At 52.1% G+C, this 22,791-nt stretch overlaps 4 protein-coding genes across 5 annotated transcripts; 1 reads left to right on the top strand and 3 right to left on the bottom strand.

The window, feature by feature from the left end:
• Positions 1-7: 7 nt before the first annotated feature.
• Positions 8-7,415, bottom strand: EIF3I (eukaryotic translation initiation factor 3 subunit I). The gene is made up of 11 exons (XM_045476511.1): positions 7,278-7,415; positions 7,081-7,173; positions 5,854-5,941; positions 5,478-5,543; positions 4,218-4,367; positions 4,001-4,128; positions 1,462-1,572; positions 1,253-1,342; positions 874-947; positions 311-403; positions 8-179 (listed from the first exon to the last, which is right to left on the bottom strand). Exons 1-11 carry the CDS (start codon positions 7,398-7,400, stop codon positions 98-100), a joined length of 1,098 nt encoding a protein of 365 aa, XP_045332467.1. The 5' UTR covers positions 7,401-7,415; the 3' UTR covers positions 8-97.
• On the top strand, positions 7,357-14,551 carry TMEM234 (transmembrane protein 234). Its single transcript, XM_045476514.1, has 5 exons — positions 7,357-7,414; positions 7,711-7,862; positions 8,652-8,718; positions 13,447-13,539; positions 13,811-14,551. The coding sequence occupies exons 1-5, from the start codon at positions 7,399-7,401 to the stop codon at positions 13,903-13,905; spliced, it is 423 nt and encodes a 140-aa protein (XP_045332470.1). The 5' UTR covers positions 7,357-7,398; the 3' UTR covers positions 13,906-14,551.
• A 1-nt stretch (position 14,552) lies between these two features.
• Positions 14,553-19,829, bottom strand: DCDC2B (doublecortin domain containing 2B). Of its 2 annotated transcripts, none has more exons than XM_045476509.1 (9): positions 19,207-19,829; positions 18,011-18,062; positions 17,479-17,555; positions 17,108-17,239; positions 16,674-16,820; positions 16,529-16,568; positions 15,737-15,968; positions 15,225-15,328; positions 14,553-14,973 (listed from the first exon to the last, which is right to left on the bottom strand). In XM_045476509.1, the coding sequence occupies exons 1-9, from the start codon at positions 19,473-19,475 to the stop codon at positions 14,758-14,760; spliced, it is 1,269 nt and encodes a 422-aa protein (XP_045332465.1). In that variant the 5' UTR covers positions 19,476-19,829; the 3' UTR covers positions 14,553-14,757. The 2 variants fall into 2 exon arrangements, with proteins under 2 accessions (XP_045332465.1, XP_045332466.1); XM_045476510.1 differs by having other exon boundaries at positions 15,737-15,872.
• Positions 19,830-19,950: 121 nt separating this feature from the next.
• IQCC (IQ motif containing C) lies at positions 19,951-22,669 on the bottom strand. The gene is made up of 5 exons (XM_045476507.1): positions 22,554-22,669; positions 21,987-22,130; positions 21,492-21,756; positions 21,143-21,261; positions 19,951-21,022 (listed from the first exon to the last, which is right to left on the bottom strand). The coding sequence occupies exons 1-5, from the start codon at positions 22,593-22,595 to the stop codon at positions 20,198-20,200; spliced, it is 1,395 nt and encodes a 464-aa protein (XP_045332463.1). The 5' UTR covers positions 22,596-22,669; the 3' UTR covers positions 19,951-20,197.
• Positions 22,670-22,791: the final 122 nt, after the last annotated feature.

The raw sequence follows: 22,791 nt of genomic DNA, 5'->3' as shown, positions 1-22,791 counted from the left end.
GCCATTTATTTCCAAACTAATTTATTTCTCAGAGTCCAAAACTTTCTGTGAGTCCAGGCCCAGAAACTTCCCCGGTCTTGATGGAGATCCAAGCTTCTTAAGCCTCGAACTCAAACTCAAAGTACTGTGGGTCAAAATAGTGGATGCGGACATAACCATCTTCACCACCGCTGCTGTAGCTGGAGAGAGAAGAGCCAGGGACCAGTCAGGTGCCCCCTCTGGGGTAGGGAGACAGGCCTGTCGGGCAGGGCATGGTAAAGGGATAGAGGCCAGTCCCGGGCTAAGCTCAGCTCCCTGCACGGAGCCCTACCTCTTGCCATCGGGATGGAAGGCAACACTGTTGATGGGTCCGAAGTGACCCTTGACTCTTCCAAACTCTTCTTCAAAGGCCAAGTGGAAGAACCTGGAGGAGGGTGGTGGGAAGGGACAATTCACTCTCCATCTCCTCCCGAGACACGTTGGACGTACCACTCACCAAATGCAAAGTAGAGAGTGGGGAATGTGAACAAAATAAGACGGGGGGGCAGACTGGACAGCTAACTTCCTTACTGCGTGCTGTGCAGCAAGTGTTAACTCGTTAACTCATGCATTTGATCTGTACAACTGTATGAGGTAAGTGTATTATCGCAGTCCCCATTATACGATCGATAATCGGGCACAGAGAAATACAAGGATGTGTCCAGGGCTTCACAGTGGGTCCAAGGTCATGCTGTAACTGCTGTATCACACACCTGTCCCAGGAAGGCCACAAATCTAGCTGCACCTCCTAGCAGCCAAAGAAATAAGGGAAGTCTCGGGTATATGGTTTGTGTCCATCATGAAAGACACTCCATGGGGTTTTGACTTGGAAGAGCCCCCCCCACCGCCCTTTACCTGGCCTCAAACTTGCCAATCCTGGTGGAGGTGGTGGTTACATCCATGGCTTCCTGACCACCACCCAGCACCACCTGAAGGGAAGAAGAAAAGCTAGACAGGCCCAAAGGGCAGGCAAGTCCATTTTCTGTTTCTTATCCCCAGCTCATAAGCTTTTAATATCTCCCACATCAGACTGGAAGGATGCTAAGGGCAGGGCCCAACAGGTACTTTAGCCACCTCCTGCCCTATCCCCTGGCACTGCCCAATCACTGAATCATTGCTCTGGGAATCTCCTCTCTAGCTGACATTATTTCCTCCAGAATTCAGATCTCCATTGACACCCAGATGCTGGAAGCAGTCCGAGGCTTCAGCAGAAGCCTGGGTGCACTTCCCTTACATGGTCATAGTTGGGAGAGAGGGCAGCTGAGTTGACTGGACGTTCTGTCCGGAAAGTCTTCTGGTGTTCAAGAGTTGTGGAGTCAAAGAGCTGGAGAAGACAGGGGAAAGCAATCTGTAAAAGGAGTCGTCTTCGGGGAAGTCGGGCAAGTTGAAAGCCTTGCAGGATGGTGGGAGGAGCCCCCCGCCAGGCCCCTTGCCCAGGCTCACCTTGGCTGTGTTGTCCTTGGAGGCAGTGACAAACATGGTCATATCCCTGGATAACTGGATGTCATTGATCTGTCGGGAGTGCTCCTTAACATTCACCAGTACCTCTCCAGACTGGGGAAGGCGGAAGCGGAAGAGTGAGGTTCTGGGTGGCCTGACCTCCACAGGCCCCACTGCTCAGCAGGGCTTCTATACTGCCCCCTGTCCCGGCCGGGGGAAGGGAGGTCTGGGTTGGGATGGCCTAAGTATTCCCTGAACTAACATTTACCCCCTCCAAAGCCCACATCCAAACGTGGCCCATGTATACATTTCATCAACACCTATTAATTAATCAGCACATTACAAGGGCAGAGCACTTTTCACTTACTCCTTTCAACAGTCATAGAATTGTGAAGTCACAATTTGCCAAGCATTGTACTATATACTCAACACCTGTTTTCTTTCCTTTCTTTTCTTTTTTTTTTTGAGAGAGCACACAGGGGAGGGGCAGAGAAAGAATCCCAAGCAGGCTCTGTCAGGACAGAGCCTGACGCGGGGCTTGAATTCATGAATCAAGAGATCATGACCTGAGTGGAAATGAACAGCTGGGTGTTCAACCGACTGAGCCACCCAGGCGCCCCTAAAGGACATTTTCAAAGGAAGAAAGTAAGGCTCAGAGCGATGGTGTGACCCGCTGGAGATCGTGCAACCTGTAAGGGGCAGAGCGCCTGAGCTCACCCCTCCCCAGCCAGGGGTGGAGTCACAGTCCACAAGCACTGCTGTGTGTCCAGCTTTGTTTAGATCTTCTCCAAGGGCCATTTCACCTCCTGATTTCCCTTCCCACTCAGCAACTGGCTAGCCTGTACAGTACAAAGAGCAGAATTTGAGAGTCCGCCCTCAAAAGCACCTTTCTGTGCCTCAACTTCTCTATCTAGAAAACAAGATTACTAAAAGCCCACCACCGAGGTTCACTATAGGGAGACTGGGACTGTGTCTTGTTTGACTTCGTTGTGACATGAACCTGGTCTACATTGTGCAGACACTGGTGAGATGATTAAAAGGTCTTTTGAGCACTGAGCCTCACAAACACTAGACCCTCAGAGAATTTTCCTTTCCTCTCCTGAATTATTTTTGTTGTTGTTTTTAAGTAAGCTTTATGACCATTGCGGGGCTTGAACTCACAACCCCAAGATCAAGAATTGCATGCTCTATGGACTGAGTCAGCCAGGTGCCCCTTTCCTGAATTATTATTAGTTTTTAAACTTTTTAAAAAAATGTTTATTTTTGAGAGAGACAGAGAAGACAAGTGGGGGTGGGGCAGAGAGAGAGAGGTGGGGGACAGAGGATCTGAAGCGGGCTCTGTGCCGACAGCAGCGAGCCCGATGTGAGATCATGACCTGAACTGAAATCAGATGCTCAACCGACTGAGCCATGCAGGCGCCCCATTCCTGAATTATTTTTACCTATTCTGTGGGAAGGATGTATTTTTGTCTCCTCCATCAATGTGGACACATGGTAGGGACATATCTGGCTCCTGTATTTCGGGGAATAAGCACACCAGCTTTACAGTCAGGCCTATCCGAAGGCACAGATCAGTTCCACTCTTTGCTGGCATCAAGCATGATTCACGCCTTTGACTTTGGTTTCCATTCCCTTTCTGCAGGTAGGTCTGGGGGCTAGTGGACTACAGCCAATGTTTGCTGAGTGACTAACCTTTATGGTAGCGCCCTCCAGCATTGCCCAGGCGCCCAAACAAGAAATCAAGACAGCCTGGGCTTGGCCCTGTCCTCATCCCCCATCTCATCAGTCACCCCTACATCTCTTGACTCTCAGGTGCTCCACACCTCAAGAGCTATTGCCTCACTCAGGTCCATTCTCTGAACTATGCCTGCAAAAGCCTCTAAAGAGAAAATCTGATCAGCAATAACCATTTGAAGATTCCCCGCTACCAAAAGGAAAATCACAGTTCCTTTACCTCCTGACACTCGAAAAATCTAGTCGCTATCCACTTTCTCCAATACCGTGTCCCAATGACACCAGACTCTCTTCTGACCAGTCCCCCTACTCCCTTAACTCTGTGCTTTTGTGTGCACTGTTCCTTTCACCTGTGGAACTGCCTTCTCTTCTTGCTTGAAGCTCTATTTATTCTTCACGGCTTAATGTACGTGCCACCTTCTCTGTGACGGAGGGCACTTTCTGTGCTTGGCTCAAGACCTCTGTGGTGGCACAACTCACAACCTGACTCATGTGCTAGCTGTTTGCCAGTCCGTCTCCCTGGGGACAGGGCCCATGTCTGATTCATGTCTTTGTCCTAAGAGCATGGCACTCAGTAGTGGCAGGAAAATGCTTACTTGTGATCATTATTAACCTATCCAGCGTACTCTGTGACAAGTTTTTCAAATGCCTGATGTCCTTTGATCCTTGCAACGTTTTACAGACAAACAGGCTCAGTGAAGTAACTTGCCTAAATTCACAGCTAAAAAGTGGTGTTCTTCACTGCTGTGTTATCCTGCCTTTTGAAGGGAATCGTTCTGGTGGACTTGGGCCCCACCCACCTCCTCACCTTGGCACTATACTGGTTGAGCTCTCCGCCCTCGTGGCCCGCGATGATGCACTCCCCCAGGGGTCCCCAAACGGCACTGGTGATCTTGGAGTCGTTGCAAGGGATCTTCATGTAGGGCTCGTTGTTGTCTGTGTGCAGTAGAAGAGGTCAGGCCCTGGGCTCTGGAGCTACGCCCTGTACCCCAGCCCCGGTCCTCACCCCCCGAGCTCTGCCTCACCGATCTGGCTTGGATCCCGCAGGTCAAAGAAGCTCACAAAGCACTGATAGCCCATCTGCTTGTCCGTGGAGAACATGATGATGTTGCCCCCAAAGTCAAAGCCACACGTCCGGACAGCTGAATTGGTCTTGAGTAGGGCCAGCTGCTTCCCTGGAGACAGGCAGAAATCTGGGCTACCCCTTGTCCAACGCCATTGAGAGGAAGACACTCTCTACATCTACCTATCTTCCTGTTCACTGCTTCTCCTGGTCTAGTGACCCCAACCCACCGCCACCTTGGTGGCTACGCTTTGGCTCAAGATTTTTAACTTCCTCTCTGTCTCTCCTCATCCTGCCGCTGTGGCACTGCTCTCGTAGCGGAGTGCAAATGTATCTGTCTTCTCAGAATTTCTCTGCGTGTCTCCAGTACCCAGCATAGAGCTGGCACAGAACTGGGTGCCAAGTAAATATTTATTCAATGGAGCAAGTTTATAGGCTCCGTGTCTTCGGTCTGTTCTTCCAATGCTCCCCACCGCCACCGGAGTTTGTTAAAACCGAACATGCTCTGCCCCGCTGAGGGACAGCACGCCAAGTCTGACGGAACAAAGCCAAGCTCCTGAGTTTGTCATTCATGGCCTATTCTGACCCTTGCCGGCCTCATCTTCTCTCCTATTTCGTCTCCTAAGAAGCAGAAACTCCCCACAGATCAGATGACTTGGACAGGACACTTGCCATGCTTTCGTTCCAGTCTGTGCCAAAGTGATGACCTCTTTCTCATCCTTTAAACCCCAGCTCACATGACATTTTTCTTGGGAAACCTTCCCGGGTTGCTTCCAACCCCAATCCAGACATCAGCTGCCCCCCTCTGGCCTTCCACAGTGCTCTGTGCTTTCTCCAACATGGCTTATATCTCACCGCAGTGCCTCCTTTTATTTTATTTTTCTAAGTTGATTTATTTTCAGAGAGAGTGTGGGAGGGGCGGGGCGGGGGGGACAGAGGATCCAAAGCGGGCTCTATGCTGACAGCAGAAAGCCTGACGCGGGGCTCGTACTCACAAACCGTGAGATCATGACTTGAGCCGAAGTCAGCCCCTCAACCGACTGAGCCACCCAGGTGCCCTGTGTAGCACCTCTTTTCTTGTCTGTTATCCTTTCCTTGTCTGCTTCCTGTTCCTCAGAACAGGAGCCATGTCTGGATTTCTACTTCCCCAAAACGTATTCACCTAAACAGGTATACTGTAGGTTCTTGCTGTTTGAGGAAAAAGTAAACGATCCAGGCTCACCTGTTTCACAGTCCCAGAGACGACAGCTATTGTCAGCTGAGCCAGTGAGGACATGTTTGGTGTCCCCTGAAGAGGGTGTTAAGAAATAGAACCCAGTTCCCTGAGCCCCTGTCCTCCTGGAACACCAACTGAATCACCTCCCCACTCAGCCCCCGCCAGCCTTCCTTCCTCTCTTACCTCGGAGCATTCTACCCTCCTCATCTAGAACTGCAACTTGTCCTGACTGTTCCCCCAACCAGGGTACGGACTGGGGATTAGGAGGTAGATATCGTTCCCTAGACCCACAGTATCATCCCAAACTCTCAACTCCAAGTTGGAGGCCTCTCCGTTGCTGGCAGACCCTGGGAGCACAGACTCAGAGCAAAGACAAGGATACAGTCGGCATCCACACACCACACAGCTCCAGTATGGCCCATGTAAGTGCCCAGCCTCTCACCGTTCACAGAGTACCATACATTGACGATCTGGAGGAGTTAATGACAGCGACACGTGGTAAACATCCCAAGCAGAGCAATGGCCTTCTATTTAGAGGTTCCCCAGGAACCCTCTACAGCCTCTACTGAGGCCACGTTTTACCCTCTCCTGCTCATTTCTTGAGAAACAGCAGGTTGCTGGTAAAAAGAACAACTCCTAGATTCTCCCCCTTCCTGCAGGTAAGTGGCAGGGGCGCCAGGAGGCTTGCAAAAACATCTCCAAGCCATTGTCCCAGTCCTCCCCCAAACTCTCAAATACAGTGCTTCTCTCCTCTGAGCTTCTTTTCCTATCTGTAAAATGGCCACAACAATAATGCCTTCTTCAAAGGGTAGCTGTGAAGCTTCAATAAAATAGTGTCTAAGGGATTTAAAATATAAATGACTAAGAATTCTTCACTCATACACACCAGGTACTTACTGTGCTAAGCTCCTTACTTGAATCTCATTTAACCCTGAAGGCAACCCCACGAGGGAGGTACTATTTGTACCCATAATGTATAAAAAAGGAAATGAAGTTTAGAAAGATTAAATGACAGGCTCAAAGTCACGCTGCTATTGGACGTGGGAGTCACGATTAAAATCAGGTCTGTAGGCTTCCCAACTCCCACTTTGAGCCACTAGTGTTAACGTCTTCCATAGGGAGGTGCCTCAAAGGGCAGTGCTGTGAGAGGCTGTTTGCACTCAATGAAAGGCGGGATGGGGCCCAGAAGGACCGACTGAAATGAGCCCAGGGACACCCCCATAAATCCTCTGTTGTCCCTCACAGTCCAAGGATCAGCTGTCCTTTTCTAGAGATGGTGTGTTCCCCTACCTGGAAGAACAGTTTTGTTCTTTCTCAGAATGGTCCCTTCCCAGTCCCCTGAAGGGGCTGACTCTCATCTCCGTCCCCCTTCCACAATGGTCTGTGGCTTTTTTCCTCCTGGCTACTCCTTCCTTCTACCAACAACTGCGTTTGCCCGGTAAAATGCTCTCTCCCGGGATGGTCTCTCCCTACTTCTCAGAATGGGGCGCTCTTTGGTTCTCCTCTCGGGCAAAACTGGCTTGTCCACCCACCGCCCAGTGAGAGTGAACTCGCCCCCTCTCGGCCCCTGCTGCAAGCTCCCGCCGGCCCGCCCTCTGCCGACGCTCACAGGGTCCTTGGCCACCGTGAAGAGGAGGTCTCCCTCGCGGTTGTACTTAATCTGCGTAATGGACCGCTCATGGCCCTGCAGCAGGATCGGCTTCTGTGAAGACAAGACGGGAGTGTCACCGCCAAATATCGGCCCCTGCTCCAGCTCCAGACCCCCCAAAACCCCCCATGCTAACACCCCAGCTCAGGGGAACTCACCATCCCTGCGTTGACGAAAGGAAAGCAGCAACGTGAGTGGGACCGGAAGGGGCTTAGCGCCACTTCCGGATTGTGGGTCTCCGCCCCTTCGCTCCCGGAAGTGGCCGGGAGCGGCGTTGCCATGGCGGCATCTCTAGGTGGGTAGGCGGCCCCGCCCCTCTAGGGGCTTCCCAAGCCTTGCCCCGAGTTCATTTTCGGCTCCACCTTCACCACTTAACCTCGACCCCTGTCCCAGCCCCAGCCCCAAACTTTGGGCTCCTGGATCCATCACCCCGGCCTGCAGGGCCCTGCCCTGTTCGCCAGTCTCACCCGGGGCGTTGGAGAGCGAAGGAGAGATGTGGCAGCGGCTGGCCGAGGAGGGGAGGCCAGAGGAGGGCTGGGCCCCGCGGGCGGCAGTTTGGTGGGGGTGAGGGTCACTCGCGTCTCCATCCAGGGCAGGTGCTGGCTCTGGTGCTGGTGGCTGCCCTGTGGGGTGGCACACAGCCGCTGCTGAAGCGGGCCTCCTCCCGCCTGCAGCAAGTTCATGAGCGGACCTGGGCCCGGCAGTTGCTGCAGGAGATGAAGACCCTCTTCTTGAACACTGAGGTACGTCTGTGAATGGCCCCTTTCTCGCGCATAGCTGCTAAAAATGTGGTCTCTGGAGTCAAATCTGAGTCAGAGTCTGCTCCCCACCAGCTTACTCGCTGGAAGCTCTTAGATGAGACACCTGTCCTGCTTGAGCCTCAGTTTCATCATCTGTAAAATGGGAAAGAATGGTAACCATCTTATGGTACTTATGGTACTTGCGAGGATTCAGTGAGGTGAGGCACATAAAGCACTTAACTAGTACCCAATTGGTGTTCAATCTATGGCTGCTGTTACTAATGTTTTATTATGGTGATCCCTCCAACAGACCTTTCCAAGGGAGGACTTGGGGCTTAAATTGACCCTGGGGTGGGAAGATCTAGAGAACTGCCCCTGACCTCAGTGCTGCCCGTCTAGGCTAGTGGGAAAGACAAGACACAGACACAACTACTTCTCTGGGCTAAGGGCTATGAAAGAAGTACATATTAGGTGCCTCCTGAGTTCACAGGAGGGAGGTTGGAGCTAGGAGCCTGGGGGAATGCTTTCTGGAGGGAGTGACATTGGCACTCAGGGACTTGCAGGAGGGGGAAGATGGGAGTAGCAGGGCTGTGGGAGGGGCATTCAAGGCAAAGGCATGGAGTTCAATCAGTAACTTCCTGTCTGCCCCGAAGGGTCCTTTTCAGAAGGCTAAACACTCTCTGGGCCCTTATAGCTACCCCTCCTTCTAAAGAAAGGCATAGCTAGAAGCTCAAAGAAGGCAATGCTGCTCAGTCCAGCATCACACTGACTGCAGATGTCTTCTGTTTCCAGTACTTGATGCCCTTTTTCCTCAACCAGTGTGGCTCCCTTCTCTACTACCTCACCTTGGCATCAACAGGTGGGTTTCTGACTTAGAACTGCCATGCTCAGTGGCGGAAGCCACCCAGAAGAGTCACTTGGGGAGGGTGCCTGAAACACCTTTTTTCCATGAGTGAGGGAGAGCCCACTATCTCCAGTTCCCTCTCTGCACCCTCTTCCCTGAGCAGTTGGGGCACAGTGGGCTGATGATGAGTATGCTGCCAGGCATTTGGGTTGATCTGAAGCCCGGCAGTCTTGCGCAGCAGCAGAGGAGGAGGGAAGGTTCATTTTGCTGTGCTGATGGCTGGCGCTGACACTCTTGTTTCCACTGTGTGCTACCTGTCCGACCCTGTGTAAGTCTCTTAATTGAGCGTTGGTTTCATAGGATGGTCTTTTTGCCATTGAGAGAATTAAATTCAGTGTATGAGAAGCATCTAGCAGAGTACCTGGTGCACACTGTAGGAGCTCAATAAATATAAATTTCCTTTCCCCCACTGATTGATGACTGTCCTCTACTGCATCAGATACTGTGCTGGTTTTACACATTTTATAGCCATACCTCAGAGATACTGCAGGTTTGGTTCCAGACTACCGCAATAAAACATATATTGCAGAACAAGGCAAATGAATTTTTTCGTTTCCCAGTGCATATAAAAGTTATGTTTAGGGGCATCTGCTGGCTCAGTATGTGGAACATGCAACTATTGATCTCAGGGTTGTGAGTTTGAGTGTAGAGTTTACTCAAGGATAAGATTTAAGTGGGAATGCAAGCTGGTGCAGCCACTCTGGAAACCAGTATGGAGGTTCCTCAAAAAACTAAAAATAGAACTACTCTACAACCCAGCAATTGCACTACTAGGCATTTATCCACGGGATACAGGTGTGCTGTTTCAAAGGGACACATGCATCCCCATGTTTATAGCAGCACCAGCGACAATAGCCAAAGTATGGAAAGAGCCCAAATGTCCATCGATGGATGAATGGATAAAGAAGATGTGGTATATATAGACAATGGAGTATTACTCGGCAATCAAAAAGAATGAAATCTTGCCATTGGCGACTACGTGGATGGAACTGGAGGGTATTATGCTAAGTGAAATTAGTCAGTCAGAGAAAGACAAAAATCTTATGACTTCACTCATATGAGGACTTTAGGAGACAAAACAGATGAACATAAGGGAAGGGAAACAAAAATAATATAAAAACAGGGAGGGGGAGAAAACAGAAGAGACTCATAAATATGGAGAACAAAAAGAAGGTTACTGGAGGGGCTGTGGGAGGGGGGATGGGCTAAATGGTAAGGGGCACTAAGGGGTCTACTCCTGAAATCATTGTTGCACTATATGCTAACTAATTTGGGTGTAAATTTTAACAGATAAAAAATAAAGTTAAAAAAGAATAAGATTTAAAATAAAAATTAAAAAACAAAAAGTTATGTTTATACTATTCTGTAGCCTATTACGTGTGCAATAGCATCATGTCTACTACAACAACGCACATATTTTAATTAAAAAATACTTGGGGCGCCTGGGTGGCTCAGTCGGTTGAGAGACTGACTTTGGCTCGGATCGTGGGTTTGAGCCCCGTGTCAGGCTCTGTGCTGCTTGGAGCCTGAAGCCTGCTTCAGATTCTGTGTCTCTCCCTCTCTCTCTCCCCCTCCCCCACTTGTGTGCATGTGCTCTCTCTCTCTTACAAATAAGTAAAAAAAAAAAAAAAAAATTTTGTTTTAAATCTTAAAAAAATACTTTATTGCTGGGGCACCTGGGTGGCTCAGTTGGTTAAGTTCAGTTGGTCTGACTTTGGCTCAGGTCATGGTCTCACAGTTCGTGAGTTTCAGCCCTACACAGGACTTCATGCTGACAGCGGTGAGCCTGCTTGGGATTCTCTCTCTTTCCCTCTCTCTCTGCCCCTCCCTCCCACTCTCTCTCAAAATAAATAAATTTAAATAAATAAATAAACATTAAAAATACTTTATTGCTTGAAATGGTAACCATCATCTGAGCTTTCAGCAAGTCATAATCCCTGATCACAGATCAGCATGACATGTATAATAATAAGGAACAGTTTGAAATACTGCAAGAATTACCAAAATGTGACACAGACATACAAAGTGAGTAAATGCCGTTGGAAAAATGACAACGATAGACTTGCTTGATGCAGGGTTTCCACAAACCTTCAATTTGTTAAAAACACAGTATCTGCAAAGTGCCATCAAGAGAAGTGCAATGAAATGACGCCGGATTTCTATTGGACTGTGATCATGATGCTATGAAACAGACATGATATCCGTGTAGGAGGTGAAGTTACAAAACTTGGGGCAATTTATTTCCCTTCTCTGAAGTCAAGCATGTTAGTGCAGAAGGATTTGAAGCTATGTATTACTCCAAGTTTATGTTCTTGAACTTAACTATGAGAAGTCCCCCTGCTGTGGTTTCATCTCCCGTGGAATCTCACCCAGGCCCTAGAGAGCTCTGGAGAACCCCTCAGAGGCCACAGAAGGGTGAGGAGACAGGCTGACCTCAAGACCTACCACTTCAGCTTCAACTAGAGGCTACATTTATCCCTTTTACATGTGGGGCTTCTCATAAGACATCATTTTTTTTAAAATTTATTTTCAGAGAGACAGAGACAGCATGAGTAGGGGAGGGGCAATGAGAGAGGAAGAGAGAGAGAGAATCCCAAGCAGGCTCTGCACTGCCAGCACAGAGCCTGATGTGGGGCTTGAACCCACGAACTGTGACATCATGACCTGAGCCGAAATCAAAAGTCAGATGCTTAACTGACTGAACCACCCAGGCGCCCTGAGACGTCATTTTTAAAAAAGGTTTATTTATTTATTTTGAGACAGAGAGAGCGAGTGCGGAGGGGCAGAGAGAGAGGGAGAGAGAGAATCCCAAGCAGGCTCCACACTGCCAGCACAGAGCCCGATGCAAGGCTCAATCTCACGAACTGTGAGACCATGACCTGAGCCAAAATCAAGAGTCAGATGTCTAAACTGACTGAGCCACCCAGGCGCCCCATAAAACATCATTTAACAGGAAGTTTGAGCACCTGGGTGGCTTAGTCGGTAGAGCATGTGACTCTTGATCTCGGGATCGTGAGTTCAAGCTCCCTGTTGGGTGTGGAGATTACTTAAATAAAACTTAAACCCCAAAAGTTTGAAAAGCAAATAAAAGCAAGTTTGAAAGCCTCTGGCACTCCCTGCTGCCCAAGAAAGCCAGCTGACTGCAGTTAGCCCCTTACCAAGTTTTGAGCAGATGGCAACGTTAGGGTCCTGTTATCTCCTCTCCTGCTCTACATCCATCTTTTAGCATCTGTCTATTCTAGTAATCAACAACAGTGGTCACTTTATCAAAGATGTATATCTTCAGCCAGGAGCTAGACACATTATCCCGTCTTACCGTCTTATCTTACCGCAGCGCCGTGGTGCGGAGGCGCAGGCGTTGTCACCTTGCTATCACTGTTGTACTTGTAGACTGCAGAGGTCAAGGGCCTAACCAAGGCGGCACAGGGAGACCTAGGTCAGCCTCACTCCAGTGCCCTTGCTCTTCCACAGCCCCATGCTGCTTCCCCTCCCCATCTACTGTTGCACACCAGTCGATAGCAGTCCTCGCATTCCATGGAAGGTGTGTGAGCCCCAGGAAGCAGCTCTGAGTAGGTAGTTGGGTCAGTTTCTTGGGTGGGGAATGCCATCCATGGTGGGGACTCTCGGGATGAGAAACAGGACAGTTCCTCCTCTTCCTGAAGCAGGTGAGGCTGGGAATGCTGGGAAGGAATGAGCTGACTCAGGAGCCAACGTGAGCAGTTGGCCTGGCAGTTATTAGTCTTGTCATCATTAAGTAGCTCAGTTTCTGACTTAAACTTTTTTTTTTTTTTTTGTATGCTTGTGTAATAAGCACACTTAACATGAGGTCTATTTTCTTAAAACGTTTTTTTTTTTCTTAAAGTAAGCATTATGCTCAACGTGGGGCTTGAACTCACGACCCTGAGATCTAGAGTCACACGCTGTACCGACTGAGCCAACCAGGCGCCCCCATCTTCTTAAATAGCCTAAAATATAACTTTTTAAGAAGATGGGGGCACTTGGGTGGCACAGTCGGTTAGGCCTCTGACTCGATCTCAGCGCAGGTCATGATCTCACAGTTTGTGATTTCAAGCCCCTGCATCTAGCTCTGCACTGGCAGTGCGGAGCCTACTTGGGATCCTCTCTGCCCCTCCCCTGCTCTCTCTCTCTCTCTCAAAAACTAAATGAACTAAACTAAATAGATAAATAAATGACATTCTCAGTCGGCCTCAATTTACGTGTCCCCTCTGAGCTTCTGTTTTCTTTATGCAAAATGACAACGCTCTTCTTGCAGTGTTGTAAGATATGTCTGTAAGATACAAAGCACCCAGCACACAATTTGCACTTACTAAGTGATGACTGTGTTTTTGCACTCGTCCTCCTGCATCCTTTGGGCTTTGTGGCCTGTCCAGATACCCTTGGGATCTCAGAAGCTCTCTGAGTACAAAGACCTTATCCTTATCGGCCAACCAGGTAGTCGCCGACCACTCTGTAGTTCAGGTCTTCATGCAGGAATTGAGGGAGCACCAAATTTAGAGTCAGGAAACCTGGCTTGAATCTTGAGCTTTGCTCTGATTTCATCTGGAAAGAGATCCTTTTTTTTTTTTCTTTTTTCTTTTAAACAGGCTGTCTTGATAAACTGTTTTGTGCCTAGAAAGGCATTTTTTGGCATCTCAGAGATTTTTTTTCATTCTGATCACTCAGATCTGACCCTAGCTGTACCCATCAGCAACTCTCTGGCCATCATCTTCACACTGATTGTTGGGAAGGTCCTTGGAGAAGATATTGGTGGAAAAGGTAAGTTAGACTGCTTGCAAGTGCAGGAAGCCGCTACTTGGGCCTTGCCACCCCTGGTTAGTCCTTTCCAGAGCTATCTCCCAAGGGCAGGGGAGGAGAGGATCTTTCCCCATCCCACCCCTTTCTTCTGCAGCTCTTCCTTAGAGCCATCAGAGTTTCCTTCCCCTGGGCGTTCTGGGGACAGACCCCATCTGAGCTGGGCGCTCAGCCCTGCACCAGCTCCTCCTAGCGTGGCTGGGCTCAGCCCCTCGATTTCTGCCCATTCTCCCAGGAGCATTCACAGGCATGGTGCTCACCGTGGCAGGAATTACACTCTGCATCACAAGCTCCGTGAGCAAGACCCAGGGGCAACTGTCTGCCCGTTGAGTGGGCCGATGCCACCCTGCAGCGCTTCTGTCTCCAGGAAGCCCCTGAGCTGTGAGGTGCAGCCTCACGTGAGGTGCAGCAGATGGACCTAGCACTTCCCCGCCTGAGCCTCCGCGTCCTCCTCTCTTAGGGGGCTAAGAGCTACCTCGTGGTGGATTGCACAAGAGAACTGGAGCAAAAGGGTTTTGTAACTTCCGAGATCTGTTCGACTGCTAGGATTTAGCACAAGAGACTTCAAGCTCCTTCAGTGACCCTTCTGCCCCCGCAGCCCTCTTCGTGCTTTCATGTCAGACCCCCAGCCCAGCCACTGTCACTATGGCCTGATCCGGACTGTCACCGCAGCAGGGTCCACAGACTGCGTGGAGACAGCCAGCTGTAGTCTGAGCCAGAAATGCAAACAGAAGGCCTCCAGGACTGTCAGGGGCCCCCGCTGCCTGAGGGGCATCTGAGGGGATGAATGGCAGGTGTAGAGGAGATGAGTGGTCTGGTAGCATCGCCGGTCCCACCCATGAGATGGGTGGAAATCCTCACCAGCCTGCCCCTCTCAGCCAGCCAGCCTCCTGTGGGCCCCTGCACCACCTCACTCCAGCCATGTGGTATGGTACCTGGCGAGCAGTAGCCTCAAATAAATCTGCACTAAACAGACGGAGGATAGTAAGTATTCTTTTATTGTGACAGACCTGCTCTCAAGTTTGTAGTCTCTCTTGGCTACAAAGGTTGGTTGGCTCCTCTTCTCTCTGGCCAGATAATCCCTTAAGGACATGGCCTCCATGGCTAGGGCTGCTCTATTCAAAGGAAAGTAAGACTAGGATGTGGGTTTAGGAGCAGAAGAGTGGGGCAGGGCTGAGGGGGCTACAGGGTATCCTGTGAGCCCAGGCGGGGCGCTGGGTCCCCTGGAACAGGCTGCTGGAGGCAAGGATAAATGGTGGCTGCAGAGTGGACGCCCCAGTTCCCGGCTGGAGCTGCTGGCGCCCAAGATGGCAGAGACAGGGCTGAGGCTGAGATCGCTGCCCCAGTCCCAGGCTGCTTTTCCAGGCACAGGGCCTCGTCCACCATCTGCGCTGCCCTCTGGAGGAGGTGAAAGGCCGTACATAATGGAGCATTAGCATCCCTTGTCTCCAGCCCTCAGCTGAAGTTTCTGACCCCAGGAAAGGAAGAGACTAGAAATTTGGATCTGCTTTTCATTTAACAAGGTAGGAGGTTGGGCTTGGAGAGTTCGATCTGCTTACAGCGCCAAGGGGGAGCTGCCCCTGGGACCCAGGGCTGCGATTCCAGCTCAGAACTCCTGAACCAACATACTGCTTCCAGCCCCGGCACACCTGATCCAAGGGTTCCTCTGCACAGGTGTCTTCATCATCTGGCACTTCCTGGGCCCCTGCTGTCTCCTTCCTTGGGTGGGGAGCCTCGTATACTCCTTTGACTCCTGATGAGGGACGCAGTGTGGGCTGATGCCCAGGCTGAGGAGCCATCATTCCCTTGACCTTCTCTCCCAGCCCCTCCCCCTGCCCTCCCCTGAGCCTTGCTCCACGTTCCCTACTACCTCAGAGGATGGCAGCACAGCTCCCAGGCAGGCCTTTGGCCTCCGTCCCTTTCAAACCCCCCGCTGAAGTTTCAGTGCTTTCAGTTTCCCTGTGCCTCTTTCTGTGTTGCCAGGTCCCTGCGAAGAGGCCAGGGACCGCATGTGCACATGGGGGAGCAGGAAAGATTTGTGCTGAGGTCAGGGCCGGCCCTGTACCCAGGCATTCTGCCCCCATAGACCTCTCCCATGACAGCAGGGACCATCCTGGATCCCTGTCAGAGGGTGGGCGAGAGGGTCCCAGGGTCCCCTCACCTGATGGAAATGAGAGAGTGGGGAGCCTGCTTCTTGGCTGAATGGCCTGCTGGCGTCTGGCATGAAAAGCAGATGGCTCAATTTGGCTTGGCTCCTTTGTAGAGGGCTGGGTTGCCTGTGCCCCGTGGCCGTGGGCCTGTAGAGGGAAGACTGGGCTTGGGCTGTGGATGCTGGCTCTTCTTGCCTTCTCTCCTGCCAGGCCACGCTTGAATGCCCTTGGTGTCTGCGGGAGCTTGGGAGAGATGCCGTCCATCTTCATAGCCTGCATGCTCCCTGCTGGCTCCCTCTTCCCATCAGGCTGCCTCATCCAGGGACAGAACAGCTGGTGCCTGGCACTCAAGAAGCCCAGTGAAGCCAGGCTGTGCCCCCGAGCCCCCCAGTGCTCACTGGCTCATCTTTTGGGAGGGCTCAGGTCTGGGATCAGCTGAGGAGCGGATAAGCTCCTTTGGATCTTGCTATGTCAGATATGCCAGTTTTTTCTCCCAGCATCCAACCTGGCAGAAAGGCTTTAGGACCAGCAACTCAGTCTAAAGATCTTCGAGGAGCCTGGTTGAGCTGTCTCTTAGACCAGGTTCTGGTCTGGCCCCTGCCACTCAATAATTGTGTCATCCTGCACAAATTAGTTCACTCCTTTGAACTTCAGTGTCTCCACTAGAAAATGGGAACGATAACCTCTGTTTCACAAGGTGACTGAGAGGACGCAGGGACATGTGGTGAGAGCCTGAGCTGGAGGAGAGGTCAACCAGTCACCCCTCATCTTTCCTGCCTCCCGTGGCCTCCCCCATCACCTACCCGCTGCTTGTGAGGCCTAGACTTTGGGTCTGGAGGGTGCCTGCAACAAAAAAAAAGAAAAAGTTTATACTAGGCAGAGAAAGGCATGGAATCAGGGTGGCTTCCACTGCTCTACCCTGCTACCCACCGCCTCACACATACATACCAGCAGCCCCTGGGCAGTGAGGGGCTAGGCACCAGCAGCTCCAGATAGGGGAGGGCCTTGAACTCATCCTTTCCCACAGCCACATAGTAATGGCCATTCACCAGAGCCTCTCTTGCTGACAGTGGGAGCCCTTCCAGGGTGCAGAGTCTGGGAGAGAGAGGTAGGTGGGTAAGGGCCGGTAGACAAGATCCCTGTTCATATTTAGCAGACTGTGACGGGTTGGGTACAACTATTCCAAGGTACCCTTTGGCCACTTGCCCTCTGGACATCTGGGCCAGTCTCCTAGGCTCTGCCGGGCTCCAAGGGCTCAGCATAGAAGGAAGTGCCATTTGGGGAAACATGTTTTCTTTTGCCTTGTTGTCCTTAAGGACAGCCGAAATCTGTAGGGAGATGCCCTCCAGGGACTTTTGGGTCTCCTCAGTCCCCATACTCACTTGCACACAGCTCCGGTCTGTAGTTTGGCCTTCTCAGTCAGGAGCTTCAACACTGTTTTCCAGTCCTCGCTGGCCGCCTGGGACAGCTTCAGGCTAAATGGGGGACTTAACAGGTCCCCATTCCTGAACACACTGGGACAAAGAGCAGCCTGGTAAGGAGAAGGGTCCCTAGCACTCCCCACGTATGAGAGGAAGAAGGGTAGCACAGGGCCAGAAAATGGTCTAAGAACGTTGGTCCATTTTCACCCATCAGGCATGTTGGGACTTTTTACATCCCCATCAGAGACCAGGGGCTTCTGGAACAATCCCACCCACATCTTGGTCTTACTGAAACAAAATCTGTGCTCCTGCTCCCTGACACCAGCACTCACTGGATGTAGCAGGGGGAACCTGCTGGTGGTCGTGGTCCACAGGTCCCATCACATGGGCAGTGAGTCTCAGGAGGATCCTGAAACCCAAGTCAGACCCTCAGATCAGAAGACAGTTGCGGCCTTTGGTTAGGGGTGGGTTCGTCTGAGGTGGGTAGGGTGGTTGAAGGAGGGGACAAGGAGGGATAGGACTGGTCACACCTTTCACCAAAGGGAGCTTCTCCCTCCCTGAAGTCACATTCCAACCATCCCCTTGCCCTCGTGTGTTTTACAGCTTCCTTTTTCCTTTGGGAATCACAACCTGGAGGTAAAGGGAGAGGCTGGGAAAGGAGCAAGGGATAGCATCTTGAAATCCTGCACCCCAGGAAGGGTAGCAGCTGGCTCCAGAGAGGGTGTGGAGAGTGCCCCACCTCCCAGCAGCAGATCCTGGTACTTCCAGGGCCCCTGACTTCCCAGACCAAACTGGGAACAATCCCAAGAGCAGGGAGAAGACAGAGGGCTAGAAGCCAGCACCCACCCACCCACCACCACTCACTGGTAGTCTGCTGCTCTTTCCACCTGGAGCCTTCCGTCCAGGGGGTAAATAGCTGAAAAGACAGATGGGTCACAGGTCATCTCGGGAGCCTGGGGCCTCAACACCCTGCTAGCTGCCAGAGTGAGGGTCTGGGGCTCAGCTTAGCAGGTATCCATTCCCACTGGGCCAGTCTCAAGACACCTCAGTCCAGAAACATCCTGGCCTTTGAGCCTGCCTTAGGGCCCTGCATCAGGCTGACCACCCAGACCGGGGTCTCACACACAAACCATTAATATTAAAGGTCACGAGAAACTAGTTCATTAAGCATCTTACTGTAGCTCAGAAGTTTTCTCATTCATGAGGTTTTATCTCATTTTCTAGAAGACTGAAAGCTAAGTACTCACCTAAAGTAACACGGAAGTAACAGGTGACAGGGCCCAGGTTCTAAGTCTGAATGACTTCCCACCCCTTGCTCCTTATGCTACCATCAACAGCTCAGTAGCACCTGGAAGCTCAGATACTCAAATTCTTTTCCCATCTTGGAAGGCATGGCCCCACCCTGCAAAGGGGGTGGCCCCAGCCCAGTGGGGAGCATAGGAGACCTAATCACAGCAAGGAGGAAGTGCTAGATGGATTTAAGTGTTTGGTGGTGATGGTGGTAGAATCCAATCAAGAGCCTTTGGAAAAAGGGGCTCAACCTGCTGGAGAATGTTCTGGTCCTGACGGTGGTGGGCATGAACATCAGACTTCACTCAGAGCCATGACTCCACTATTTGTTGGGTACTCTTAGGCAGGTTTCCTTGATTGTCTTCTAAAGAACAGGGGCGCCTGGGTGGCGCAGTCGGTTAAGCGTCCGACTTCAGCCAGGTCACGATCTCGCGGTCCGTGAGTTTGAGCCCCGCGTCGGGCTCTGGGCTGATGGCTCAGAGCCTGGAGCCTGTTTCCGATTCTGTGTCTCCCTCTCTCTCTGCCCCTCCCCCGTTCATGCTCTGTCTCTCTCTGTCCCCAAAATAAATAAACGTTGAAAAAAAAAAAAAAAACCCAACTTATTCTTTAAAAAAAAAAAAAAGAACAGGGATAAGACCACCTCCTGCGTAGGGCTGCCATATTCCAGAAGAGAACACGTAAAGTGCCTGCACGTACATAGTACTGAACACGTGCTACTGCGCTTGCAATTACCTCCCTCCCAAGGCCCTAAGCAGCCCCAGCCCACTCACTGCAGCTTGCGGAATCTTTCAAAGCCAGCAGCCACATACTGCCCTCTGTTCTGCAGGTCCGCCAGGTCCGTGACAGGGTGGCCATGACAAGGCGTATAGAGGGCCCGCACAGCCACTGGGGCCTGCACAGCCGATGTCACCTCACAGAGGAAGGTCTCCAGGGTGGGAAAGCGGCGTTGACTCACCACCAGCTGGCAGCCTGGGGAGAAGGGGTCCCCATTCCGGTATACCACTACCCTCTTGGCTGCTGGATTGCCACCACTGGCCATAGTGTGTCCTCGGCAAGAGACGCGGAGCTGTTGCTAGGCAACTAGGCAGGCTGGGAGCAGTGCCAATCAGAGGTGGAGTCCTGCACCCTCGCCCAGGAAGGTGGGGAGAGACTCCGCAGAAGCATCTGTCTGTGTTCAGGGTCTCATCCAGCCACACAGAGTAGGGTGGATCTGATCACTATACTGGAAGGGAAGACCCTGGGGCTCAGTGAGGGAGGCAGTGGTGGAGACTGCACTGAAACACAGATGTTCCGATACTGGATAGAGGAATTCTCTGAAGCTCTCTGCCACCCTGCAGCCCAAGGGCTGAGCTCAAAGGTGGATCAGCTTTGGGGACTGTTCCTAAGGATGGCCAGTCTGCCCCTGGACTGTGGTTCCCAGCCAGCCCTGGGGAAGATGCCCCATGCCAGCAGGAAAGGAACACGTGGGCCCCAGTGTCTGTCCTAAACAGAGGCAGAAGACAAATGCAGCCAGGTGCAGAAGCCAAGAAAAACCTTTATTCTCCACCAGGCTCCCCACTTTCTTATCCCAGGTAACTCCCTGCCCCCAAATTTGGAGTAAGCCACAGGCAGAAGATGCAAGAGTATCCTTCTCCCACCCCTCCCTATACCGGTGCCAGCTCTCTGCTCCAGCTTCTCTTGGCCCCATGAGCCACCAATGGCCAAGGGCAGGAGGTAGAGCTAGTACCAGGGAGCAAGGATGAGGCCCTGGCTCCCCAGGGCCTAGCCTGGTGGTCCTGTTTTCCATGGCTTGTCCTTCCAGTGGTCCTCTCCTGTGTGGGCAGACTCTGTCAAAGACAGTTTCTTAGGTGGCCTCGATCGCCATGGTACAGCCCTCTGGTTTGTCGATTGTTCATGGCTAGGTTCACTGGAGGTTCTATCTCTGGAGCTTTTCTCACTAGGGATCTGGCCCTTGGGTGGTTTAGTCTCCCAGAGATCCTGGCCACCATGCTCTGCCAAGGTCTCATCCCAGATGCCACAGTCCTCTGAAAGGTCCAACTCTCGTGGCCTTGCTCTTTGGCAATCAGGCTCTTTGCGTTCTGGCTTTCTGGGAGACTTATCCTCAATATCCAGGTCCTCACCGAGTGTGGGCACCTGCATCCTGGCTTTTTCAGAACAGTAGCCCGTAGGTTCGAGGCCTTTGGGGATCTGGTCCTCCGGGACTCTCATCAACTGCAGGCAGGGCCCTCCACGGTGTGGCTCTCTAGTGAGCCTGTTCTCTAAGGCCTGGTTATTGGATAGTGTGGGCAGCTGTGCTCTAGCCCTCCTGTTGCACGGATCCCTGTACTTGACCCCAGCAGTGGTTTTGTCTGTAGTGGCCAGGCTTTCCAGGGACTTGTGGGGTTGTGATTTCAGCCTCCAGGAGGAGTTATCTACATGGTCTGGGTCTTTAATGGTCCTGTCTCTGTAGAACTTGTCTTTCAGTGGTGGACTTGTTTGTGACCCAGCCCTCACACAGGTCTGAGCCCTGTGGTCTGGGCACATGCTGGGCTTGTCTCTCATCTGGCTCGCCTCCGGGGATGTCAGTGTCTGTTTGAGAATTAGGTACTGTTGGGGAAGAGAAAAGACATTGTACCAGGCAGGACTGTCTGAGCATAGCAGGAGGCTTTTCCCTAACCTCCTCCCTTGGCCCTAAACGTGCAGAAAAGGCTTCAAATTAGTGGCTACCTCCTTACGGCTATTGATGGCCTGTTGTAGCCACAGCAGTTCCATGGCCAAGTGGCTGTGGTGGTACTGGAGTTCCTGAAGCTTGGTCTGGCTGTGGGGCAGTCCTGGACCTACAGCTTCTGTGAAGGAGGGAGGGAAAAAGGGAGAAGGCTTTTAGGGGTATACACTGGGCACTGGCCTATCATTTGGCCCTGACACTCTCCTCCTGCCCACCCCTAAGTTGCCCTTAACCAGGCATCGGGAAGAAGAGAGATGCAGCTTATCTAGCACAAGCCTTTGGCGTTTCAGATGGGAAAGCTAAGGCTCAGAGAGCGTCAGGGGTTTGCCCTCAGTCTAGGCAGAGAGGTACCTGGGTTTTCCTTCCCTGACATAGCTCTGGTCTCCTCTTGGCTGGGATTCCTGGCTTTCCTGCTGTGCTCATCCTGAGGCGGGGGACTGTCACCTCTGCAGGGAAGACTTCCCGAGTTTGCTGAGCTCTGTCCTGATTGCTTCAGCATCATCTCCCCAAAGACAGCTTCTCTCTCAGGTTCTTTACATGAGAAGCGGCCCCGCCATTGCTGTTCTGGATTTGGTGCCCTCTCTTGGGGTTTACAGGTCCGATGGGATTTTGCTTTCTGAGAAAACAGAAGTAGGAGAACCCGACAGCTAAACCTTCCAAATTTCTGGGTGCCAAGATTTAGCATATAAGGCAGTAAGGACTAAGGACTGGGATATGAGGAATGGAGTCTGCTGGTCCTTCCACTGAGAAAAACTTGTCAATAGGAAGGGTGGTTTCTACCGTTTCCTCGAATCCCCTGCCCGGGTCCCTCCTTTCCCTCCCTTCTTCCACTGGGGTGTGTACTACCTCTGGGAGAAACTGGGGCCTGGGAATCCAACCCTCTGTCCACTGAAGCGTGCCCAGGTCACCCTCGATTTCGCGTACAACAGCCTCATACTCATCTCGCAGTCTCTGGATGTGGCGTCGGACCAAGAAGCCCCGGACGCAGGCCTGGTGTGGAGAATAAGGGGAAAATAAAACGCTTATCACTGCAAAAGGGGGGGGGGGGATTCCTGGAGGATTCTCCTGGAGAGCTCATCCCAGTGACTCTAAGAGGGGACCTGGCCGCGGGAAAAGGATAGGTGACGCTGTCCGAACAGTCTCCGGGGGTTCAAGGGAGGATGCTGGACTGGATCCCCCTCTTCGATTTGAGGCTCTTCCCGCCACTTCCTGGATCCCGCAGGAACGTGTGGTGGGAGTGGAAGGCCGGTGGGGGCCCGTGGGTCCCAGCATTCGTCAGGGCGGTGGGGGTAGGTCGGTAACTCCGGAGGCGGGCACGAGGGTAGGTGGCCGAACGTGGTAGCTTCATCTCGTTCGAAGACCCCAGTCCGAGACCCCGTGGTGGGAATCATGCACTCCCAGCCCGCTCCGCACCTGCAGCACCGACACCCCGCGAAGCAACCGCTCCCGCTCCATCCGGGCGCCAACGGACCTGCCGCCTGCCGCGCGCCTGCGCCGTGCGTCACTAGTCCGCGCCGCGCACAGGCCCCGCCCCCGCCGTCTCCACGGCAACCTTGCTCCTCCCGCGGTGGCCGCCAGGTCCTGGCACCTGCCTCCAACTCCAGCTTCCAGAACTACGCTGGGAATTCCAGCTCCTGAGCGGTTCCGCCTA

Source organism: Leopardus geoffroyi, chromosome C1, assembly GCF_018350155.1.
Source record: "Leopardus geoffroyi isolate Oge1 chromosome C1, O.geoffroyi_Oge1_pat1.0, whole genome shotgun sequence".
Classification (NCBI taxonomy): Eukaryota; Metazoa; Chordata; class Mammalia; order Carnivora; family Felidae; genus Leopardus; species Leopardus geoffroyi.
Note: the sequence above shows the minus strand (reverse complement) of the source record. Positions and strands in the feature narration are given on the sequence as shown.